General features: G+C 36.0%; 1 protein-coding gene across 16 annotated transcripts in view; it reads right to left on the reverse strand.

The window, feature by feature from the left end:
- SLC25A12 (solute carrier family 25 member 12) overlaps positions 1 to 21,919 on the reverse strand; it is a 190,207-nt gene that overhangs the window by 23,929 nt on the left and 144,359 nt on the right. For all 16 annotated transcript variants that reach the window (XM_070241230.1, XM_070241217.1, XM_070241221.1 and 13 more), the window contains 5 exons: positions 16,324 to 16,470; positions 13,997 to 14,135; positions 13,230 to 13,323; positions 11,279 to 11,363; positions 1,028 to 1,109 (listed from right to left, as the gene is read on the reverse strand). In XM_070241230.1, coding sequence (XP_070097331.1) covers positions 1,028 to 1,109; positions 11,279 to 11,363; positions 13,230 to 13,323; positions 13,997 to 14,135; positions 16,324 to 16,470 — 547 coding nt within the window. The remainder of the gene's footprint in view (positions 1 to 1,027; positions 1,110 to 11,278; positions 11,364 to 13,229; positions 13,324 to 13,996; positions 14,136 to 16,323; positions 16,471 to 21,919) is intronic.

Consider the following 21,919-nt stretch of genomic DNA (forward strand, 5'->3'; position numbering starts at 1 on the left):
AACACTCAATTTTCTGTAACATTAAACTATTATATGTAAAACATATTTCTAAATATTTCCCATTAAATGCTTAAATATTATACAGTTACCCCTTAAAATGACTATATATGTATACGTAGGTGGCTGTAATCTTAAAATTTAGTTTGCCAAATTATTTTCATAAATTAATCTTAGTTTGAAACCACAATATTGGAACCAAATCTCAACATGACCCTATCCCTATGTACAGAATTTGGTTTAAAAAAAACCCAAAAGGACAGGCTTTAGAATTTCTCAGGGACTGAGAAGTTTCTAACACGGAGTAGAGTATTATATTTTTCAACTGTTGAAAACCAAAATAAGCTTTGCAACTTCTAAAACTGAGACTAAAAAGAAAAAAGTGATAGTTTCATCAGTCCAGGCTTGTTTTGAAAAATCCTAAGTATTTTAATCACACCTGTGGGGTTCTTCTCAACAAAGCAACTTCAGATTCTACACATCTTCTATAGAGAGATTGAAGCAAAAAAAGTCTCTCAAACTTTGCCTAGGAACAGGGAGGGGAGGTTCATTTTAGCAAATAAACTATAAGTTTAGATAGTCTTAACCAGTAAAAGAGGAGAGGAAAAAAATAGAAGCAGAAAAGCAAAAGTGAATTGCTTTGAGAGGTTGTTTTATTTCATAAGGTTCTGGAATTTGTACCCCAAATCTTGATTTCCTACCTGCCTCATCCCCAAAACCATAAACACAGCCTTAGTCTCCATTTCTTCCACCGGCTCTAACCAGCATAATTAAGGTGAGTGCGGCACTGCAGCCAAGACTTCCACATTATTACAGAGCTTTTGTCCTGAAGACAGACTGGAGCCAGAGAGGCCATGGCCGTGCTGTGACAAGTCTTCTGATCACAGGTAAAACATAAAGAACACTTCAGAAAGTGCCGCAGGCGTGACCCGCGGGAACAATGAACTGCACCTTTGCTGATCTGTCCCAGTCTAGTGAGATAATATTACATTAACACAAGCTTGAAACAGCACACAGACATGTCACTCACCTCCAGCAACTGAGCCCAGAGTGAATCTGTAAGCGGACTCGGCAATCTGGAGCCAGACAGTCCTGCCTAAACCGTGAGATTGCTGTGGGGAGGAGGAAAACATGCAAAAAATTTTGTAAAAGCATAGAGCAAATGAAGAAAGCCACAAGTCAGCTATTTTCAGGTTTTAAAATAGATACCTCTATTATTAGCATTTAAAAACCATATCCAGCCAAACAGATACAGTAGCTTTTCTCCCTTCACTTTTTTCCAAGCCTATTAATGCCTCATTTATCTGCTACTATTGAGGAAGACACTATTATTCTACAGAAATGAATCTTTCAGGTAAATAAACATTTAGATATAAAATCTTTCCCCCTTCTTTACGTTAACCAACTAAAAATTTAAAAATATCTCTAAAATGTACAAAAACTATCTTCATTCCTAAATCAGAGAACGTTGATCATCATCTACCATTTCTAACGACTGCAGGTCACCATATTCCTACGTCCATCAGTTACTGCACCAAGATCTAATGCAGCTGTTTGTGCTATTTCCCCACGCTCGACAGCTATTACTTCTTTCACCAACAGCCTTCTACTTTGATTTTGCTGCCTCTCATCTGTCAGGGCTGGGAAAATCACATAACTAGGATTGTTAGGATTATATGTAAAGCAAAATCAAGGGCTTCTCTTTTGGGCTAAGGTGAAAGACTTCAATAACTACTATTTCAAGGGTTCAGAGCCTGTGCTCCCTTATTTCTGGCTTTGCAGCTCAACCACCGAGGTTATCGCTAGTATCTGTGACTGGTGCTATCGAGCATTTGCTCTCCTACATCTATGTATTCCCCAGCTCTACCTGTGCAAAGAAAACAATTGAGGGGCTTTAAAAAAATAAATCCCTGTGGACTGGGGCTTATACATTTTTAAAAGGCTTCAAATCATTCTGCACGGCAGTTAGGTCGAGAACCACTGTCCTAGCCACATTTATAGTTCTAATATAAAATCCATGACGATAAGAAAGCAAAGAGGAAAATCCTACTCTGATTCAGAATGTTATTTCATAGGTATCCCACAGCATAAAGGATCTGAAATAATTTGTCTCTATTAGTGTGTCGGTCTTGATCTTTAATATTTTCATCCCAAAAATAGCAATTATGCTACATAAACAGTCCAAAATGGAGGAATAAAATATTGACTTTACCATAAAGGAAAGTTGAAAAATATTAACTAGGAATGAGCTTTTTAAAAACAGCATAGGGGCTGGCCTGGTGATGCACTGGTTAAGTGCGCAGGGTCTGCTTCAGCGGCCCGGGGTTCGCCAGTTCGGATCCTGGGGGCGGACATGGCACCGCTTGGCACGCCATGCTGTGGCAGGCATCCCATATATAAAGTAGAGGAAGATTGACATGGATGTTAGCTCAGGGCCAGTCTTCCTCAGCAAAAAGAGGAGGATTGGCAGCAGATGTTAGCTCAGGGCTAATCTTCCTCATAACAAACAAACAAAAAAACCAGCATAATAAAAAGTTTAGATACTCTCAGAATAATTTAATGGAGAGGGAATCTATGCCTAAAGTCTGAAAGAAGGAAAAAAAGTAAGCTAGTCTACTCTGATTTGCTTTCATTTGTACAATCTCTTCAAAGCTCAATTAACCAAACTAAATATGGCAAAGCCAGATATTAACAAACAAGTTGGAAAGCAGCCTATTGAAATATTTTATCTGCCTTCCTGTTTTGTAAATTTTGCACCACAATAAGTATCATTTCTGTTTTAACCAAAGCATCTGATATCTAAATATTTAATGTTTGATTGTGATCTCTGTAGACAGAGATCTTTTAAAAGCTCATTATGCTTACCAGAGTGTTGTGGTTCAATAAATTGCACAGTAAAAATGAAAGTAAGTAATGTTTAATGAAAAGTCAAGATGAAACCCATGGAAAATCCGGCAATTAGTTCAAATAATATCACTACCATACTTTATAAATCTCAACTATCCCAATATACCAATTTAGGTGAAAATATACATCTATTATATCCAAAACTGAATTTAGTACACAGGAGAAACCATCATAAAAAAGGTGGAAAATTACACATAGTAGGACATAATCATAGTCTTGCAGGGAATACATTTTTCCTATCAAGTTAGCCCAAGCAACTGCATAGCCATCCATTATGTCTGATTTACATGCTGTAACAAAAGTGAGCGATTAATAATTTGAGATTGATACTTTTATTTGAAATCTAATAAGGGAAAAAGCAGGCTATTTTAACAAAACCTTGAGTATAAGCCTAATTTTGATTCATTCACAGAGCAGCAAGAAATGTGCCATCCAAAAGGATAACTACTTTTTGTTCTGTTTATTACTATACTAATAATACTAATTTTAGACTGTTTAGGGATTTGCTGTCTTCCAAAGGGTGAAAGTACCTCACCAAGCACTCAGAACCTGCGCCCTAATGCAGCCCACAGGGGGCCAATGCTTTTCAATCTTCCGTAAATAAACTCCCTTGTGAGACCATCAGAACGCTGACTCTCAGCAATTTCTACCCACAGTGAGACCACACTGTCCTATTTTGTCAGTCGGTCCCCTGTGCATACAAAGGTAAGATGGCTATACTATGGACAGGACAGGTGACGTGCTAAAGGTCTCACCGTGAAACAGGGAATAAGCAGAGCGATGGCCCTGGTCACTCCTCTGCATTCTCATAAGACTCATTCTTAAGTCAACAGTCTCCAACTACTGTTTATGAGTGAACACTCCTGCCAAGCAAAGATTTTAAGCATCTAACCCCAATATATGATTTCATTTATAAATTATATGCATGTTTCACTGTACTAATTATACACATACAAATCTAAGTAATAAATATTATAAAATTACATATAATATACATTTTTAAACAGGTACATAAATAGAAATCATAAAAGAATGAGATGAAATGAAATGATTTTTTTAAATTTTATTTTTCATTCATTAATGAAAAAACCGTTGTGGTATCATTTTAAGGTACTATATTGCCTGCATATGCTTCAGTTAGTTTTTTAAATGTTAATTGAACACACTGAGGTTAACCAGCTAATTGTGATAACTCTGCTTCAAAGACAACATAGTTGAAAACAAACACGATCTGTATCTTCAAGGTAAAGACGATGTTTAACATCACATATTCTGAAGCAATTTAAACTATGGCATTCTGCATAGACTTAAAAATCTTTTAAAATCAATGTCACTGTTATGCTATTAAACATGTAGCAAAATGTTTTTAACTTCTAAAAACATGCAGATAAAACTTTTTTCTGAAACTGGAGTTTTTCAATCACAAAACCAGGTGAAAATAAACCTCATTCTCATAGATTATGAATTATTTTCAATCATGTCTACTTTCAAAAGAATATGTTGAATTAAAACTAACAGGATAAAAGGGTTATGATCCCAAATAAGAATAAAGTAACCACTAATTCCCTTATTCACATAGAAGATTTCTCCTGTGTTCAACTACATATATTTTCTTTATACTCTCTTCCTTTAAAGAATGCGTATAAGCCCTACAAAATCCTATGAAAACTGAAGGATTACATTGTGCTTTAATTCTCAGCTAAAAGCATCTCTAACTATAAATACTCAAAGGTCTTTTGAAAGAAATGTCGCCTCCACTCTTCTTACACAGAATTTATTTTAAAAACATACATATAAAAATATATATCTATGGTTACTAAAGGGTTTTTTTAGGCTTAGCTATCACTATAACTTATGGTTCGCTTGTATTCAGGTATGTAAATTAATGTAATTAATGCTATGGATTTCATTTCATGAATATTCATAAGTAGAATGCTACTGTAGCTGTCATCCCTATTAATGACTGTGTACTGAATTTTTAGCATTTAGGCTGAAAGAAAATACTCAGCACTAAGAAGATCGCCTACCGTGAGCAAATGGGCCAAAGGAAAAGGCACTCTTTCCCTTAAGGTTATGATTATGATCATGAAGGTGATATTTAACAAGATTAATTAAGTGTTTTTCAAAGCAAAATAAGAGCTGAGAATCTTAAATGATTTTTAACCTGCTCCCTTAGCATATGTATGTGTATGATAGGAAATGACTTGAGATCTCATTTGGAGAGGAGAAAGTTCCTTTGCTTTTGTTGTCAAATGTACCTCATCCTATAAATAAGAATTAGATAAAGCAAACTCATGTCAGTTAACAAGTTAAGCAACTTGCCCAAACCGCGCTGCTTCACGTGGTGTGCCAACCCAATACAGAGGTCTGCCTCTTCCAAATGGCACACTATTCATGGATAGAAAAAAAGGAAGGAAAAGCTGATGTCTTTTACACTGAGCATAGGAGGGGGGAACAAAAGGCTAGATTTTATACCAACTAAAACGTATGACTGGAACGGCAAAATAAGGCTAGGGAAAGTAAAACGAAATTCTTTTGTCAGCAAATCACACCTACGAATTTAATAAGCCTGGATATGAATTCAGTATTCTTGGCTTTACAAAACAAGATTAAAACCCAAAGCTGTGACAGTCAAAGAGATGGGAGTAAAGAAAAAGAAAAAAAATTTCTCCTTAATGCTAAACAATATATACTTTTCTCTCAGTAAGAGGGGGATTAGATTGTGTTAAAGACTGTAATAAGTCTTTAAATCTAATAATTTAAATGATGTAAATGGTTAATAAATAAATAAAACTAATATATAAACCCAATTTCTTCCTTTTTGAGAACAGACTTCCATTTACGGCAAAACTATCATGAGTGACAGAGGTAAAAAGTTCCCAAAAAAAGGAACTAGCAAGCTCCTTTACTCATGAATCCAAAGTTCGAAGAAGATCCATAAGAACGCAAAAGAGAAACAGTCCTATGTCGAAGGAATGCTACACATGAAATAGGCAGAAAAATCATTCTAACAATGCTTTGGCAGAACCCAACCCAGTTCTTTGTGTGAGTGGTCTGTAGCTTGAATACAAGTTCCCACAGAAACAAAAACTGTTTTAAAAAGTACATATATGCCCAAGCAGGTCCATCATAGATCTTTACCCCATTCAGCTGAAAAAGTAATTATGATACACAGTAAAGAAAAAGAAGTTTGTTTACCCATTCTCATACGGGGCCAAAACTGTTCTTTAACCTGGTTTTAACCTCCAAAGTGCTTTGTGCTCCAAAAATGTCACATCCTCTTCTCTCTGCAACCCATCTCCTTTTATTTAACTCACTTTTCTCAAATGAAAATTTCCACTTTTCTCATTGTTCGTCTCCATCCCACAACAAATTTACCCATTCTACTGTTGATGAATATTGGAGAATTTTTTCCAATATTTTACTATTGCAGATAACACTGCTATATACGTTCTTGCAAGAGTCTTTTAATCAACACACGTAGTCATTCCTCTTAGGGACTACACCAGGAGAGGAACTGCCAGGTCACAGGGCATGTGTCTCTTCAACTGTAGTTGATACTGGCAAATGCTTTCCAAAGTGGTGATGCAGCTTTACGACAGTTACCATCCCTCCACGTCCTGAACACTCGCCATTGTCAGAGTATTATTTTGGCCAATCTGGATAGTATAAAACAGTGCTGAATTGTAGTTTTAATGTGTATTTTCTCTGTTTACTAATGATACTAAACTTTCCTTGCTTTCTTCTTTTCTCCCTCTCCCATCCTCCCTCTCTTCTGCCATTCGGATCTCCTCTATCGTTACCTTCTGTGTAGTTTGTCTTTTCAACCCTTTTAGTGATATGTTTCAATGAACAAAAGTTCTTAAATTTAATGATGTTTAACTTATTAATCTTTTTCTTTATGACAGGTATTTTGTACTCTGTTTATGAAATCTTTGCTTATCTCTTGATCACGAATATAATCTCCTATGTTACCTTCTCTAGGCTTTTATCTTTCATATTTAGAACATTCCAACTGAAACAGATTTTTGTGTATGGTGTGGGGTAGGGGTTTCTTTTCTATATGAATATCCATTAATTAAATTTTTAGAAAATGTATGTAGAATTTCAGCCAGCACAAAAAAATGTAAAAAGTAAAACATTTCAGGCAATAAATATAAAGATATAATTCTTCCTCACCTCCTATCCCCTTCCACCTAAGGAAAGCAGATGAGGATGGATGAAGGAGTTGTGTCATAAATACATCTGAGCCCAACTTGGAGCTTGCTCAGATAGGCTTCTCATATTCAACAACAGGAACAACCACCACAATAATAGCAGTTAACACATTGCACGCTAATGTTAGTGCATTTTCTCATGTAATTCTTACAATAACCCTATCAGATGGATACTATTGTCTCTATTTAATAAATGAGGAAACTGAGAAAGGAAGGATGCTACATAATCAGTGCCCAAGTTCTTAACCTCTGCCTCTCCTAACTTCCCTTCTATTTCTGAGCTCAGAGGTCTCTATCACGAACATGTTTTTGTAACAACTTTCACAGGGAGGTAACAACAAAACATGCTATCCTTCCTATTTTATATCTAAGTTTCAAGTAGATTCCTGTAGGGGAACACTCCACATATGAAATGTAGATAATTATGTATTCCTAGTTTGGCAATATAGGAAAAATTATAAGAGAGTAAAAAATGTCTTCTGGAAGTGACACAAAAATAGTTATACTTAGCATTATTGTAATTCTGTGCCCTAGAGAATTTTTAAAAACTGAGTCACTAAACTAGTAGTCTACATGGCTGCCTTAGCATGCCTCACAATCTAAAATATATTAACCAAAAAAAGTCTTTTCTGGACTGAAAATTGCAGAATGTTCACTACTTTGGTTGCTGTAAGGACTTAGGCATACTTTTACATTATTCTACTTGGCTCCTAGTCTGTATTCCTTACAAAGTTTTTAATGCTACAAGGAAAAAAGGAGGATACATTTAGAATTTTGAAAGTAAAATAAAAATAAAAATCTACTGATTCACACCATTTTTACAGAGTGTAGAAGCTTGAAGGAATCTTGGAAATATTTGAAGGTACTCACTTTACTATAGGAGAAACTGAGGCCCATAGAAACTTGTACCAGATCCCAAGGACAGTGAAGTTCAGATTTTATGATGGCTGTGACTAGGGACATTAAATTTGAATCCCTCTTAAACAATCTTCATAAATCTGTTTCTATGAAACTCTAAAAATTACTTATGATTTCTGAGTTTTATTTTCTCAGGTGTTGTTTTCACAATAACTTATAGGGGAAAAGTAGATTTAAAATCTTCATTTTTGTTTCTCTATTCCTAACCCTCAGCAATCCAATCTAGCTGATATGTGACAGGAAGAACAATGCAGGCTCTGAGTTCCTCCTTTGGGGACAATGCAAGAATATGCAGGATCTCTCCCTGCTCTCTGGAGATTCCAGATCCCTGTACCATCCTACTGGTTAGGAAAAAGGCAGAGAAAGCACCCCACCACCACTTGATATGCCAATCAGAAACCCAGGGAAAGAGGAGAGAGTGATGGTTTTTATTACTGCCCATTTCCTATGTATGTGACAAGACCTTTTTTTTTTGTTTTGTTTTTGTTTTTTTTTTTGGTGAAGAAGATTGTCCCTGAGCTAATATCCCTGCCAATCTTCCTCTACTTTGTATGTGGGTTGCCGCCACAGCATGCCTTGATGAGCGGTGTACCAGTTTGCACCTGGGATGTGAACCTGTGATCCCCAGCCACCAATGCACAGCATGCAAACTTAACCACTATGCTATTGGGCTGGCCCAGTGACAAGACCTTTGAGGCCACCCATGCCAGCATAAAAGCATCAGTGCTGCCACTGAAGGCAGGCAAATCATCTTCGAAACTGTCTTCAAGAAAATTTATACCAGTAGCAGAATCACATCACCCTCCTAAGAACTAAGAAACACAAGAGATGTAGATTTAGGACACCAAAAATTACAAAGAAAACTTCCAGGTATGGCCTCTAGGATGCAAGTGAAACAAAAAGTAAGAGCAGCAGAAAGGCCGAGAAAGGAGGAAAAGAGTTGAGACTTTTTAATTCATTACACTGTTTTTAATAAGCTAAACGAAATATTCCCCAATTACAAAATTAAGAACACCCCTAGGGAAAGCTCTATTAATAGACATGAAACACTGAAAAATACGTCCTTTTGAAATGCAATTTTTCAAACTTTAAGAGCAAATTTTTATAAATGTATACCACAAAATCTAAACAAATTCGGTAAGAGCTCTTTAAATATTTCAATGTCTCAAATTTTTAATAATTTCATTAAATTTTATTATAAATCAATGAATTGGAGTAAATCCATCTACTTTTAAAGGCTCTAAGAACTTGTAATGGAAATAAACTTTGAGGGCTGCAGATAAGAGTTTTCTGCACTAAAGAAGCTAAACTGCAATAGGTTACAGATATATTTTAACCTGCAGGAAGATCTGTTACACACCAAGCAAAGTATTAATATAAAATGGAGATATAAAAGCAATATTTTCCATTTGCGATTTACTTACCTGACTACAAAAGTTCTTGTTTATTATGTAAAATAAAACTGGAAATTCTAATTAGTTTCAGAGGCAGAATCATTCCATGGAGCTCAAGTAGAAGAAGGATTTCCTACCGGAATGTCCCAAAGTGAACCACACTATAAACTTGATTTTTCACAAGCACACTTGGGTATTCACCAATGTGGCAGCAATGAAGAACAAGTGGACTTGGGCTCTCTCCATGGCATGTCCATTTAGCTTGTTTCTCTCTCTGCTTGTCTCCTGTCTTCTCCCTCCTCTCCCCACGACCTCCCATGTCTCCCAGCCTCACAGAACATCATAGTCCCCTAAAGACTCACAAGAGACACAGGTCTCATGTCTACTAGAACAGGGAAATACCAGGAGGACAAGGACTAGTCCTCTTAACCCTCACCCACCCACCCAAAGCCATGCGACCATCTCCACCACTGAGGTTTCCTCCAAATGCTACAGAAGTTGGAATTTCAGTTCAAAACAAGATGGCTTTAAAAACCATTCCATTTCACTCTTCAAGGTAATATCATGGGGCTTATTTTCCTACCAAAACACTATTTTTGAGATCAGAAATAGGACTGCATTAACTTTATAGGACTCAGAAGCTTTGTTTTAATCATCCTAACATAAAAAAAAACCAAACTAACATTTTATCAAAAATGTAATAATAATCAAGATTTTCTTTCTGGTTCATTAATTAGTTTTCCTGTATTATTGCTTTAATCTGTAAGACACAATCTCAGTGAAAGATTTATTTCATTAGAGGAATGTTTTGTATTTTAAAAACCCTATAAATATCAATTTAATGTCACAAGGTGAACTTAACACTAATCTTTAAATGTGACTAGACAAATGAAAGGAAAAGACTGCTAATTCCAGGGGGAAGGAAGCCAAGCTCATGTATGTCTGCACTCTTATTTTCCTTATCTTCATAATAAACTAAAATAAAAAATAAAATAAAATAAAAAACTAAACTAAATAAAATAAAGCTAAAATAAAAAAACATAAACATAAATCTAGTTACCCCATAAAAATATCCTATGAGGGTGGGGGTAAGAGTTATATAAAGGTAATTTTTTTTTTGTCTTTATTTTTTTTTTATTGAGTTATTGATAGGTTACAATCTTGTGAAATTTCAGTTGTACATTAATGTTTGTCAGTCATGTTGTAGGTGCACCACTTCACCCTTTGTGCCCACCCCCCACCCCACCTTTCCCCTGGCATCCACTAAACTGTTCTTAGTCCATAATTTTAAATTCCTCATATGAGTGGAGTCATACACAGATTATCCTTTTCTCGCTGGCTTTTTTCACTTAACATAATTCTCTCAAGGTCCATCCATGTTATTGCAAATGGAATGATTTTGTTCTGTTTTGCAGCTGAGTAGTATTCCATTGTATATATGTACCACAACTTCTTTATCCATTCGTCTGTTGCTGGACACTTAGGTTGCTTCCACGTCTTGGCTATTGTAAACAGTGCTGCAATAAACATTGGGGTGCATAGGATTTTGGGATTGCTGACTTCAAGCTCTTTGGATAAATACCCAGTAGTGGGATGGCTGGATCATATGGTAGTTTTATTTTTAATTTTTTGAGGAATCTCCATACTGTTTTCCACAGTGGCTGCACCAGTTTGCATTCCCACCAGCAGTGTATGAGGGTTCCTTATAAAGGTAATTTTTGAGCTAAGTAAAGTCTTTTTTTGGACAGTAGTTTTAACTTTCATAGCATTCGGAAGCTTTAGACTGCCATGTACACAGTATTTCAGCATTTTTGAAGGTGATTCTATTTATGAGACTCCTCCTACCTGTCTCTGAAGTTCTGCCAGGTTGTAAGGTAAAGCCCCCTCAGCCAGTGGGGCTATTCTCTCAATATCTGCCAAAGTCAAGCGCCTTCAGGCAAAAAAGAAGGGAAAGAAAAAACTATTAGACATCGACAAATTTCTCACACCAAGATTATCTGTCTTCACAAAAAAGGGGGGAGGGGAAGAACTATGGTTTACAAGTAGTATTTCCCAAGGCCGGCCCAGTGGCGCAGCGGTTAAGTGTGCACATTCCGCTTCTCAGCGGCCCAGGGTTCGCTGGTTCGGATCCCAGGTGCCAACATGACACCGCTTGGCAAGCCATGCTGTGGCAGGCGCCCCACATATAACACAGAGGAAGATGGGCACGGATGTTATCTCAGGGCCAGTCTTCCTCAGCAAAAAGAGGAGGATTGGCAGTAGTTAGCTCAGGGCTAATCTTCCTCAAAAAAAAAAAAAGAGTAATATTTCCCTATTCACACAGATCATTTCAGAAAGAAAAAAAATCTTTAGACTGTGCTTGCCACAACAAAAAGCAAAAGACTCCAGAGAAATAATGTGGAGTACACAAATTTAATAAGACTCCAATGATAGATATTAAAAGTAAAAAAATAATTCCTGCCAGAAGCAAAGTAAAGACGTTGACAGTTCATACAAACTAAACGTATTCACCTAGCATATATATTTAATGCATAGGTGTAAAGTATCTCGAGAAGGATAAACACAAAACAGATTAACACTGGTTGTCTTTAAGAAAAGGCACAGGGTAGAGGGGAGACTTTTTCGTGGCATGCTCTATTAAACTCTTTAAGTTTTGAACCATGTGAATGTACTAACGTTTCCAAAAAATTTACTTAAAAATAAGTACATTCCATGAACCAGCTAGAGGGTCACACCAGATCCAGTTTTGAGAAGCATGTTTAGAAAGCATTTATTATTATGAAGGAGGCTCAAACCTTAGCTAAAAATGTGAATTCTACGTGGATGAGGCATGGCCTGATATTTCATGTCAATCATCAAAGATGGACTGGTATATTTAGTATTATCTCCAGTTCAATTATATAGAACGAAGGCAATAAATCACCCATGTACACTCAACTTCTATTAGTCCTCAGTTCTAGAGTTAAAACCCATTTTTCAGGTATTCCTACACTTAAATAACTACTAGAGGCGAGTGAAAAAAATCTGACCCCTTAATAGATTGTAAGTGCCTTATCCCACAGGTCCTGCTGGGAGCCCACAGATAAGGGTTTTTCTTTTGGATTTGCCTAAGGTTTTGCAAATTAAATACCCTCTATGTGCTTTGGTTAGTTCAGTCTATAAAATAGAGGCATAAAACATCTGAGTTGTCTGTGACAGTAACTATGATGATAATATCACAGGAATATTTCAAGAAAATAATACTCTCCAACACAAAATGGTATATACTGTTTAGTAAAATGACTATTCGGGATGAACCGAAAAGATTACAAGATTCCTGAACGTGCACCTCAGTTTTTATTATAAATTTAGGCAAATTTCCACAAATCTCTTAAAATGCCTAACACCTCCTCACAGTCCAAATTAAATCAAGTTTCCATCCCTCTCTTACTTCTTCTCGCTTCCCTCCCCTTCTCTTTCATTTTTCTTCCTTCACCCATTTCCCTCTCTCATGTCCCTCAACCCCTAATCCTTTCTTTTACCTCTTTCTCTCCATCTCTTCTCTTCCTTTTCCCTCCCCTCTTCTCTCTTTTTCCCCCTCTTGTTTTCTCTCCCTGTCCCTCCCTCTATCTCCTCCTACCTTTAAAGTGTCTTCCTCTGTCTCTCCCTCCTCCCCTTTTCTCCTATCTGCCTGTCTCTCTTGGAATTTATACACTGAATAAAGGATTGTTAAAATGAACTGAAAGCAGACGACTGATTCACATGTTAAAACAACTGTCCTATAATAAATATCATGGAGAATTATCGGAATAGTTACCCTGTAGCATTATATAAGTCTGCAAGCTGGTATAGGATATCAATTTCTAGTGGGGTGACTTGGCCATAGCGTATGGCACTCTGGGCGAATTCCTCTGGAAGAAAAAGAAAATATTTCAAAATCCTAAAAGATTCTTAATATACAACAAACTTCTACCTTAATCAACTATAATCTGAAAGCTTAAGGCATTTTAATACTATTTTAGAAATCTAAAACACAATTTAAATACCCAAGTTCAACTATATAGGAATAACTACAAAATTCCAAAAGCTGGCAAAAGATAAAATGTTAAGATGATAAAACAGATAAATTAACTTCAAAGATGAAACAATCTCTTTAGAATCCTCTCTCTTATCTTATTTATTGGCTTTGGTCTCCAGAGTTACAAAGATAAAAGACTTGGCTGTTCTCCAGTCACCTAAAACCTCCTACTACAATTCAGTAAAAGGAGCAGGCTTGCCCATCTTTCTGTGGCAACTCCTTCCGATTACAAACAAGCTGCTGCCACAGTGCCACTGACCTGTTTGACAGATTGGGCCAAGGTTCTTTTCAAAACTGTCAAAGCCACTTTCTCATTCCTGATCTCAGCATCCCATTAAATCCACCTGGATTTTGGAGACTATTATGGCCCAAGTGAAGCAAATACACATGGTAACATACTTTCTAAATCTGGCTTCAGAGTGGTAAACTTAGATCAACTTCATGCCCTAGACAAACAAAAGCGAAAATGCTGAGATTCAAATCAATATATATTTTTTAAATCTTACCCTTGGTGACTTCAACATCTTTCCTTGTGCCAGCTAGAGTGCTATATATCTTACGAACAAGCTCCATGTTATTCAGTAAGGAGTTAAAGGCATTGAAGTAGGAGAAGCTAACCTGGTGTGAGATGCTTCCTCCAGCTGCCTAAGAAACGACAACACAAAAAGTTAAAAAAACAAACAAAAACAAAAAACACATTTATGGATGCCACTTTTCTCAAAGAAGATCCAAAGGAGTCTTCGTTATTAAAACGATTAACAACCAGTCCGTAAATACATGGAAAGTATCATACGAAACATTCAGTGCATTTCATGCCCTCAGGGAGGTCTACGTAATTTAGGTTTTAAGGAAGAAAGCAACATCTGGAAATTGGACTTCATGGTTCATCTACCTATAAGGTCAGAAACAACAAATATAATTATCACAGATCAAAAACAACGGTTATTTAAACAGGATTTCCAAGACCCTCAACTATGGACCTCCTGTTAGGTCTGGATAACCCAAACATTAAGGTACAATATAAGGGAAGGACAATATAAGGAGTATTTTTTAAAACTTGCTTTTCTTCCTCTCCACACATACACAAAAACCAGTGGTAACTTTAAATTTTAAGACTATTTTACTATATCAACTTTCCTAATCTTTTTTTTTAAAGCCATTGTTATAACTAAGATATTTAGCACTCTGTGCTGGGCTCTAAATTTGTATCATGCAAGATACAACTACCAAAAACTCCAAAAATGTAGAGAAAATCTAGGGAGGATTTATTTGCTATAAATTATGTCTTTAGTGGAACAGTGCCAAAGAGGCTCTCTCATGCCTGGGGAGGGATGGTGGGCAACGTGGGCTTCACCACCTCTGCAGGATGAGGAGGTAATTTCTCCCTCTGCCCACCACTTGGACATAAACTCAAAAAGAATATTTTTCATAGTTTTCAAAAGCCTAATTTCTAAGCCAGGAGTCAGAAGAACCCATACGATTGAAAACATTCTCTATTTAAAAAATCAATCAAAAATAAATCTATTTATGGAAATACCAGTGTGACAACCTTAATTATAAAGGTCTATTAAGAATAGTGTAGGTAATGATAGGCAAATATATCCACTCCCACCACCTCTCTCACACATGCCTCAGCCCAAATACACATGATACTTGTATTAGCCTGAATTTGGATACCAGTGTCCCAAAAGCAGCACTCAAATTATTTCATACATTCCTCTGGGGATTGAAATGGCATTCGGTAAACTGAGGCTATAATAGGTCTCTCTAACCCTAGTGGAAAGATTAAATGAGTCTTTTAATCCCAAGGCACTGAGTGAGTCCTTCTCTCTAGGATTTTCTTTCCTTCTTCTTTCCTTCCTTCCCTCTCTCCCTTTCTTTCTTTCCTTCTTTCATTTTCTGGCTTGGGTATGAGGTGAGGGTAGGGGAGTGGGAGATGGGTGTCAAGGAGGTGAAACGTGTAGGAGAAAGTGACATGCTCCATGTTCAAATTCACTGAAGAAAAAGAACAGAAGTTGATCTTTCTACCCCAGTCTAAATCAGGGATAATGATCTTCAGCTGAAACAACAAAAGCACCCATTGGCTTCCCTCCATTTAAAACAAGCAGAAATCAAAAACTTATACATAAGTACAACACATGAACAAGAAAACTGGTACGTGAGGAAAGTTTCACCACTCTTTGTGAGGAAGTGGATGACATCAGTTTGCTATTGGTCCAGATGATTACTTTACAGAGATTAGCAGTTTGACAGAACAAAAACTGTCTGGTCCATGCAAACTGAATGTACAGGTGAAGGGGCAGAGAGAGGAGTGAGCCAGAAGCTGGTGCCCACATATTTCCTCCATACCTTCTGCCATGGCCTTGGTTATTAAAAGAGTGTAGAGGCCAGTGACGATTCCTCTAGCAAACAGCACCCTGCAGGCAACAAAGGAAAGAGCCATCCTTATAGCAAGGCTTTGGGAGCTTGGTGAGATGGAAAGAGGCCAAGGTGAAGGCAGTTGTGTCTGGGAGAGGTACCGCCCACTGGAAAAAGTAATTGCACACTCTTGTCTACAAATTTCCTTGTTTTCTTTAGTTGCACTCTGTAAATGGAAATAAACAATCTGGAAATACATGAGAGCAAGACGGTGGCTCTGAAAAAAGCTATGATCTGGGGAAAGACTATTCACCATCACTCCCACCTCCCTTACACACATACCTGTTTACCTTCTACCAGCCAAGCATATAGTTAGAACAGCTGACAGTCAGATGGGTCCAAGGAAGCAACCCAGGACCCAATCGTTCAAAAGGTTTAAGGAAATAAAAAGTTGAAGTACTTGCTTTTTACTTACTGAAACTAAGTTCTCCTCCACGAAGGGAGTAAGCATGTGAGACCGAATGGTAACCATGATGTCACTGAAATCCAGACCAGAAATCAGGCCACTTTTGCTTTTGTCTTTTAGTGCAAAGGCTTGTCTTGCATGTTCCAATTGTAGCTCCTGAAGGCAAAAGTTAGAAATAGGGCATTAGATTTGTTAAAGCACATGCCTACTGTAAGCTTTGAAAAGGAGGGACAGACATCCTTCCCCTACATGCACTTACCACAGAAATGAACAATGTATAGCTCTGAGTTTACAACAAAACTTTTAATTTATTTTTAAAAGTACATGTTTTCTGAGAAAATGTATTATAGTACTCCTCAGGGAGAAGAATGGATCACAGCATGGCAATAAAGAAAAGGGAGGAGAAAAACACCACTCACGTGAAAAGTTATATGTTACTTATAACTTTTAACTTCAACTTTACTCTGTACGTTTTCAGTGCTTTATTTTAACCTTTAAAGTAAGCAGAAATTTATTCTCTCCTGCCTGAAGGCATTCTTGTCATCTAAGAATACTTTCTGAATTAAAAGTTTAGATTTATTTCCAGTTTTCAATTTTAAATGTTGCAATCAAAGTGTTTCTCACTCTCATGCTCTCTCTCTCTTTCCCTCAACGAATTAGAGGCCATTTTTCAAACAATTTTTTAAAATGAACTTAGTGAGAAACTCTACTGATTGGTAAATGCAATATTTAGTTAGTGATCCTAACATGAAAGTTACGAACAGCAAACTGCACAACTAGTGTTCAGCTATCACTCCATCCGGCTTTGGGCACAGTTACAAACTGTGAAACAATCCAGAAGACCTCTGAACTTTTGAACCACTGGACAGTGAAACTCTGTAATAAGTGATATCAATAAAATATGCCAGTAGTACCCTAAGTATTATGCGGAAGTCTAATTTAGAGTATTTCTGCCCTGAGGACCCACAACATAATCCAAATAAATCTGTTATCACAACATAATGGTGCTACTGGGTGGCATTTTCACACTATTTGCAACTCTGGAAATAATATTCATATCTAAATACATAAATATTCATAGATAAAACTAAATATTGCAATTTTCATTATCATTTATTTATGAAAATCTCACTGTTTTACTAATTTATTTAATTATATTTTCCTATGGACTTGTGATATCTCAATGGTAATTCAAAGACGTTAAAATTACTTCAGCAGGAGTTTGTCTTACAATAATTCATTAAGCTATACATTTGTTTTATATGGCTTTCTGTATTTGTATGATACTTAACAATAAAACAAGCTTTAAAAATATTTTTTCTTAGCAGGTTGATAGGCTAGAGACGTATATCAAACCTACTAAACCTTCCAATAGTCTTAACAAGCATTAAATGACAACATTGAGAAAAACATCTAAACATTTTAAAATCTATCATCAAACGTCTAAATATTTGGATTTTCCTGAAAAGAGCAATAGAAGTGGAGAAACTAAAACCCTGATTTTAGCTGGTAAATATGTATGAAAGATAAAGAGTACAAAACAAACAACCAGAATGATTTGACAACGTTTTCTCATTTTCCCCCTTCTACTTTTTTTAAATTTCAATTTTATTCAGGTACAATTGACAAATAAAACTGTAATATATTTAAAGTGTACAACGTGATGATTTGATATATGTATACACTATGAAAGGATTCCTACCATCGAGTTAAGACATCCATCATCTCATATATCTATCTCTTTTTTTATGACACCACTTAAATTCTATTCTGTTAGCAAATTTCAATTATGCAATACAGTATTATCAACCACAATCACCACATTATACATTAGAATCTCAGACTTTATTTATCTTGTAACTGAAAGTTTGTACCCTTTTTCTAGCCTCTCCCTATTTCTTCCACCTCCCAGCCCCTGGCAACCAATATTCTACTGTTTCTATGTGCTCAACTTTTTTTTTAGATTCTACATTTAAGCGTACCATGTATTATTTATCTTTCTCTGTCTCGCTTATTTCACTTCATCCATGCTATTACAAATGGCAGTAATAATTCTTTTAGGATGAATAATATTCCATTGTGTATATACACACCACATTTTCTTTATCCACTCACCTGTCAACAGACACTTAGGTTGTTTCTATACTTTACTATTGTGATAATGCTGCAATAAACACAGGAGTACAGTTATTTCTTTGAGATACTGATTTCATTTCCTTTGGATATATACCCAGAAGTGGGATTGCTGGATCATAGGATGGTTCTATTTTTTTAAATTTCTTGAGGAACTCTATGCTGTTTTCCATAGTGGCTGGCTGTACCAGTTTATATTCCCATTACCAGTGTATAAGGGCTCCCTGTTCTCCACATCCTTGCCAGCATTTGTTGTCTCTGGTCTTTCTCATAATAGCCATCCTAACAGGTGTGAGGTGATATTTCATTGTGATTTTGATTTGCATTTCCCCAATGATTAGTGATGCTGAAGAACTTTTCATGTAGCTGATGGTCATTTGTATGTCTTCTTTGAAAAAATGTCTATTTAGTTCTCTTGTCCATTTTTTAAGTGGGTTATTTGAGGATTTTTGCTACTGAGTTTCATGAGTTCCTTGTATATTTTGGATATTAATCCCTTATTAGACACGTGATTTGTAAATATTTTCTCCCATTTCATAGGCTGCCTCTTCATTTTATTGATGGTTTCTTTTGCTGTGCAGCTTTTCAGTTTGAGGTAGTCCCACTTGTTTATTTTTGCTCTTATTGCCTTTGCTTTGGTGTCAAATTCAAAAAATCATCATAAGACTGATGTCAAGGAGCTTACCCCCTACGTTTTCTTTCAGGAGTTTAAAGTTTCAGGTGTCATATTCAAGTTTTTATTCTATTTTGAGTTGATTTTTGTGTATGGTATAAGATAGTTGTCCAGTTTCATTCTTTTGCATGTGACTATCCAATTTTCCCAGCACCATTTATTGAAGAGATACCCTTTCCCCACTGCATATTCTTGGCTCTTTTGCTGAAAATTAATTGACCATATATACCATACATGGGTTTATTTCTGGGCTCTCTATTCTGTTCCATTTGTCTATGTGTCTGTTTTTATGACTATATTGTTTTGAATACTATAACTCTGTAATATAGTTTGAATTCAGGAAGTGTTATGCCTCCAGCTTTGTTCTTTCTCAAGATTGCTTTGCCTATCTGGGGTCTTTTGTGGTTCCATACAGATATTAGGATTGTTTTTTCCATATCTGTGAAAAATGCCATTGGAATTTTGATACGGGTTGCACTGAATCTATAGATAGCTTTGGGTAGTATGAACATTTTAACAATATTCTTTCAATCCATGAACACGAAATATCTTTCTAGTTATTTGTGTTTTCTTTAATTTCTTTCATCGTCTTATGATTTACAATGTACGAATCTTTCAATTCCATGGTTAAATTTATTCCTAAGTATTTTATTCTTTTTGGTGTTATTGCAAATGGGGTTGTTTTAATTTCTCTTTCCAATAGTTCATTGTTAGTGTATAGAAATGCAACTGATTTTTGTATATTGATTTTGTATCCTGCAACTTTCCTGAAGTCGTTTACTAGTTCTAATGACTTTGTGTCTTTTTGGTAGAGTCTTTATGGTTTTCTGTATACAATATCATGTCATCTGCAAACAGGGACAATTTCACTTCTTCATCTCCAATTTGGATGCCTTTTCTTTCTTTTTCTTCCCTAATTGCTCTGTCTGAAGTTTCCAGCATTATGTTGAAAAGTGGTGAGAGCAGGCATCCTTGTTTTGTTCTGGAACTTACAGGAAAAGTTTTCAGTTTTTCACTTTTGAGTATGATGTTAGCCATGGCTTGTCATATATGGCCTTTATTATGTTGCAGTATGTTCCTTCTATACCTAATTTAAGAGTTTTTATCATGAAAGGATGCTGAATTTTCTCAAATGCATTTTCTGTACCTCCATCTATTGAAAAGATGATATGATTTTTATCCTTCCATTTGTGGTTTATCAGATTTAACGATTTGTCTATCCATCCTTGCATCCCAGGAATAAATCCCACTTGTATGATCTTTTTAATGTACTACTAAATTCAGCTTTTTTCTGAGGGTATTTGCATCTGCTTTTGTCAGGGATACTGGCTTGTAATTTTCTTCTCTTGTAGTGTCCTTGTCTGGCTTTGGTATCAGGGTAATACTGGTCTTAAAAAATGAATTTGGAGGAGGTGTACCCTCCTCTTCCATTTTTTAGAAGAGTTTGAGAACAACTGGTATTAATTCTTCTTTAAATGTTTGGTAGTATTCACTAGTGAAGCCATCTGGTCCTGGACTTTTGTTTGTTGGTAGGTTTTTGATTACTGATTCAATCTTACTAGTAATTGCTCTGTTCAGATTTTCTGTTTCTTCATGATTCAGTCCTGGTAGGTTGTATGTTTCTAGGAATTTACCCATTTCTTCTATGTTATCTCATTTGTTGGCGTATAACTGTTTGTAGTAGTTTCTTATGATCCTTAGTATTTCTATGTTACCATTTGTAAAGTCTCTTTCATTTCAATTTGAGTCTTCTTTTTTTCTTAGTTGGTCTAACTAAAGGTTTGTCAGTTTTGTTTGTCGTTTCAAAAAACAAGCTCTTAGTTTCATCGATCTTTTCTATTGTCTTTCTAGTCTCCATTTCATTTATTTCTGCTTTGTCTTTGTTATTTCCTTCCTTCTACTGACTTTGGGCTTAGTTTATTCTTCTTTTTCTAGTTCCAAGAGGCATAAAGGTAGGTTGTTTATTCTGATCTTTTTGTTGTTGTTATTAATGTAGGTGTTTGTCACTAAAACTTCCCTCTTAAAATTGCTTTTGCTGCATCCCATAGGTTTTGGTATGCTGTGTTTCCATTTTCATGTCTCATAATTTTTTATTTCCCTTTTGATTTCTTCTATGACCCACTGATTGTTCAGGAGCATGTTGTTTAATCTCCACATATCTGTGAATTTTCCTCTTCTACTTTAGTCATTCTCCCTAACTCACTCCATCTTCCTATCACCTCAGCTCCAACCACACCACCCTCCCAAGAAAGCAGCAATTTTTGGTCTTTATTTCAGCCTTAAAATATGGTTGAAAGTGTTCTCCATAGAAAGGATATCCCTGAGCAGCATCAGCAGCAGACACAGGTCCATTCCACATCTTATAAACATTTTCCCTTCCTCACTTCTCCTTTTTTGCTCCTTCTTTATATCTTTGTTGTGTCTTTGTTTTCTCCATGCATATGTTTTAGCTTCTTAGAAATATTCAGTGGCAACCATGGGCATAATTAAGCCTTACTAATGACACTCAGTACTAAAGAAAATGTGAACCTTTATATTAAAGACAAAGCAGAATCCTCAGTGCAAGAGGATTATAAGAAAAGATTTTCTATTAGGTCAACAGTTGAAAGATTCTTATGTAGCTTTTAAAGACAGATTTTTTAATTATCACAAGTGAAACTATAGAGTTTAAGGGACTGGCTTCCAAACAATCCAGGAAGGGGCAGAATGGAAAGTATAGATAAAACAAGATTGGCCAACAGTTAATAATTGTTGAAGCTGGTTAATGGGTACACAGAGGTTCACTAAACTATTCTATTT

Source organism: Equus caballus, chromosome 18 (genome assembly GCF_041296265.1).
Source record: "Equus caballus isolate H_3958 breed thoroughbred chromosome 18, TB-T2T, whole genome shotgun sequence".
Lineage (NCBI taxonomy): Eukaryota > Metazoa > Chordata > Mammalia > Perissodactyla > Equidae > Equus > Equus caballus.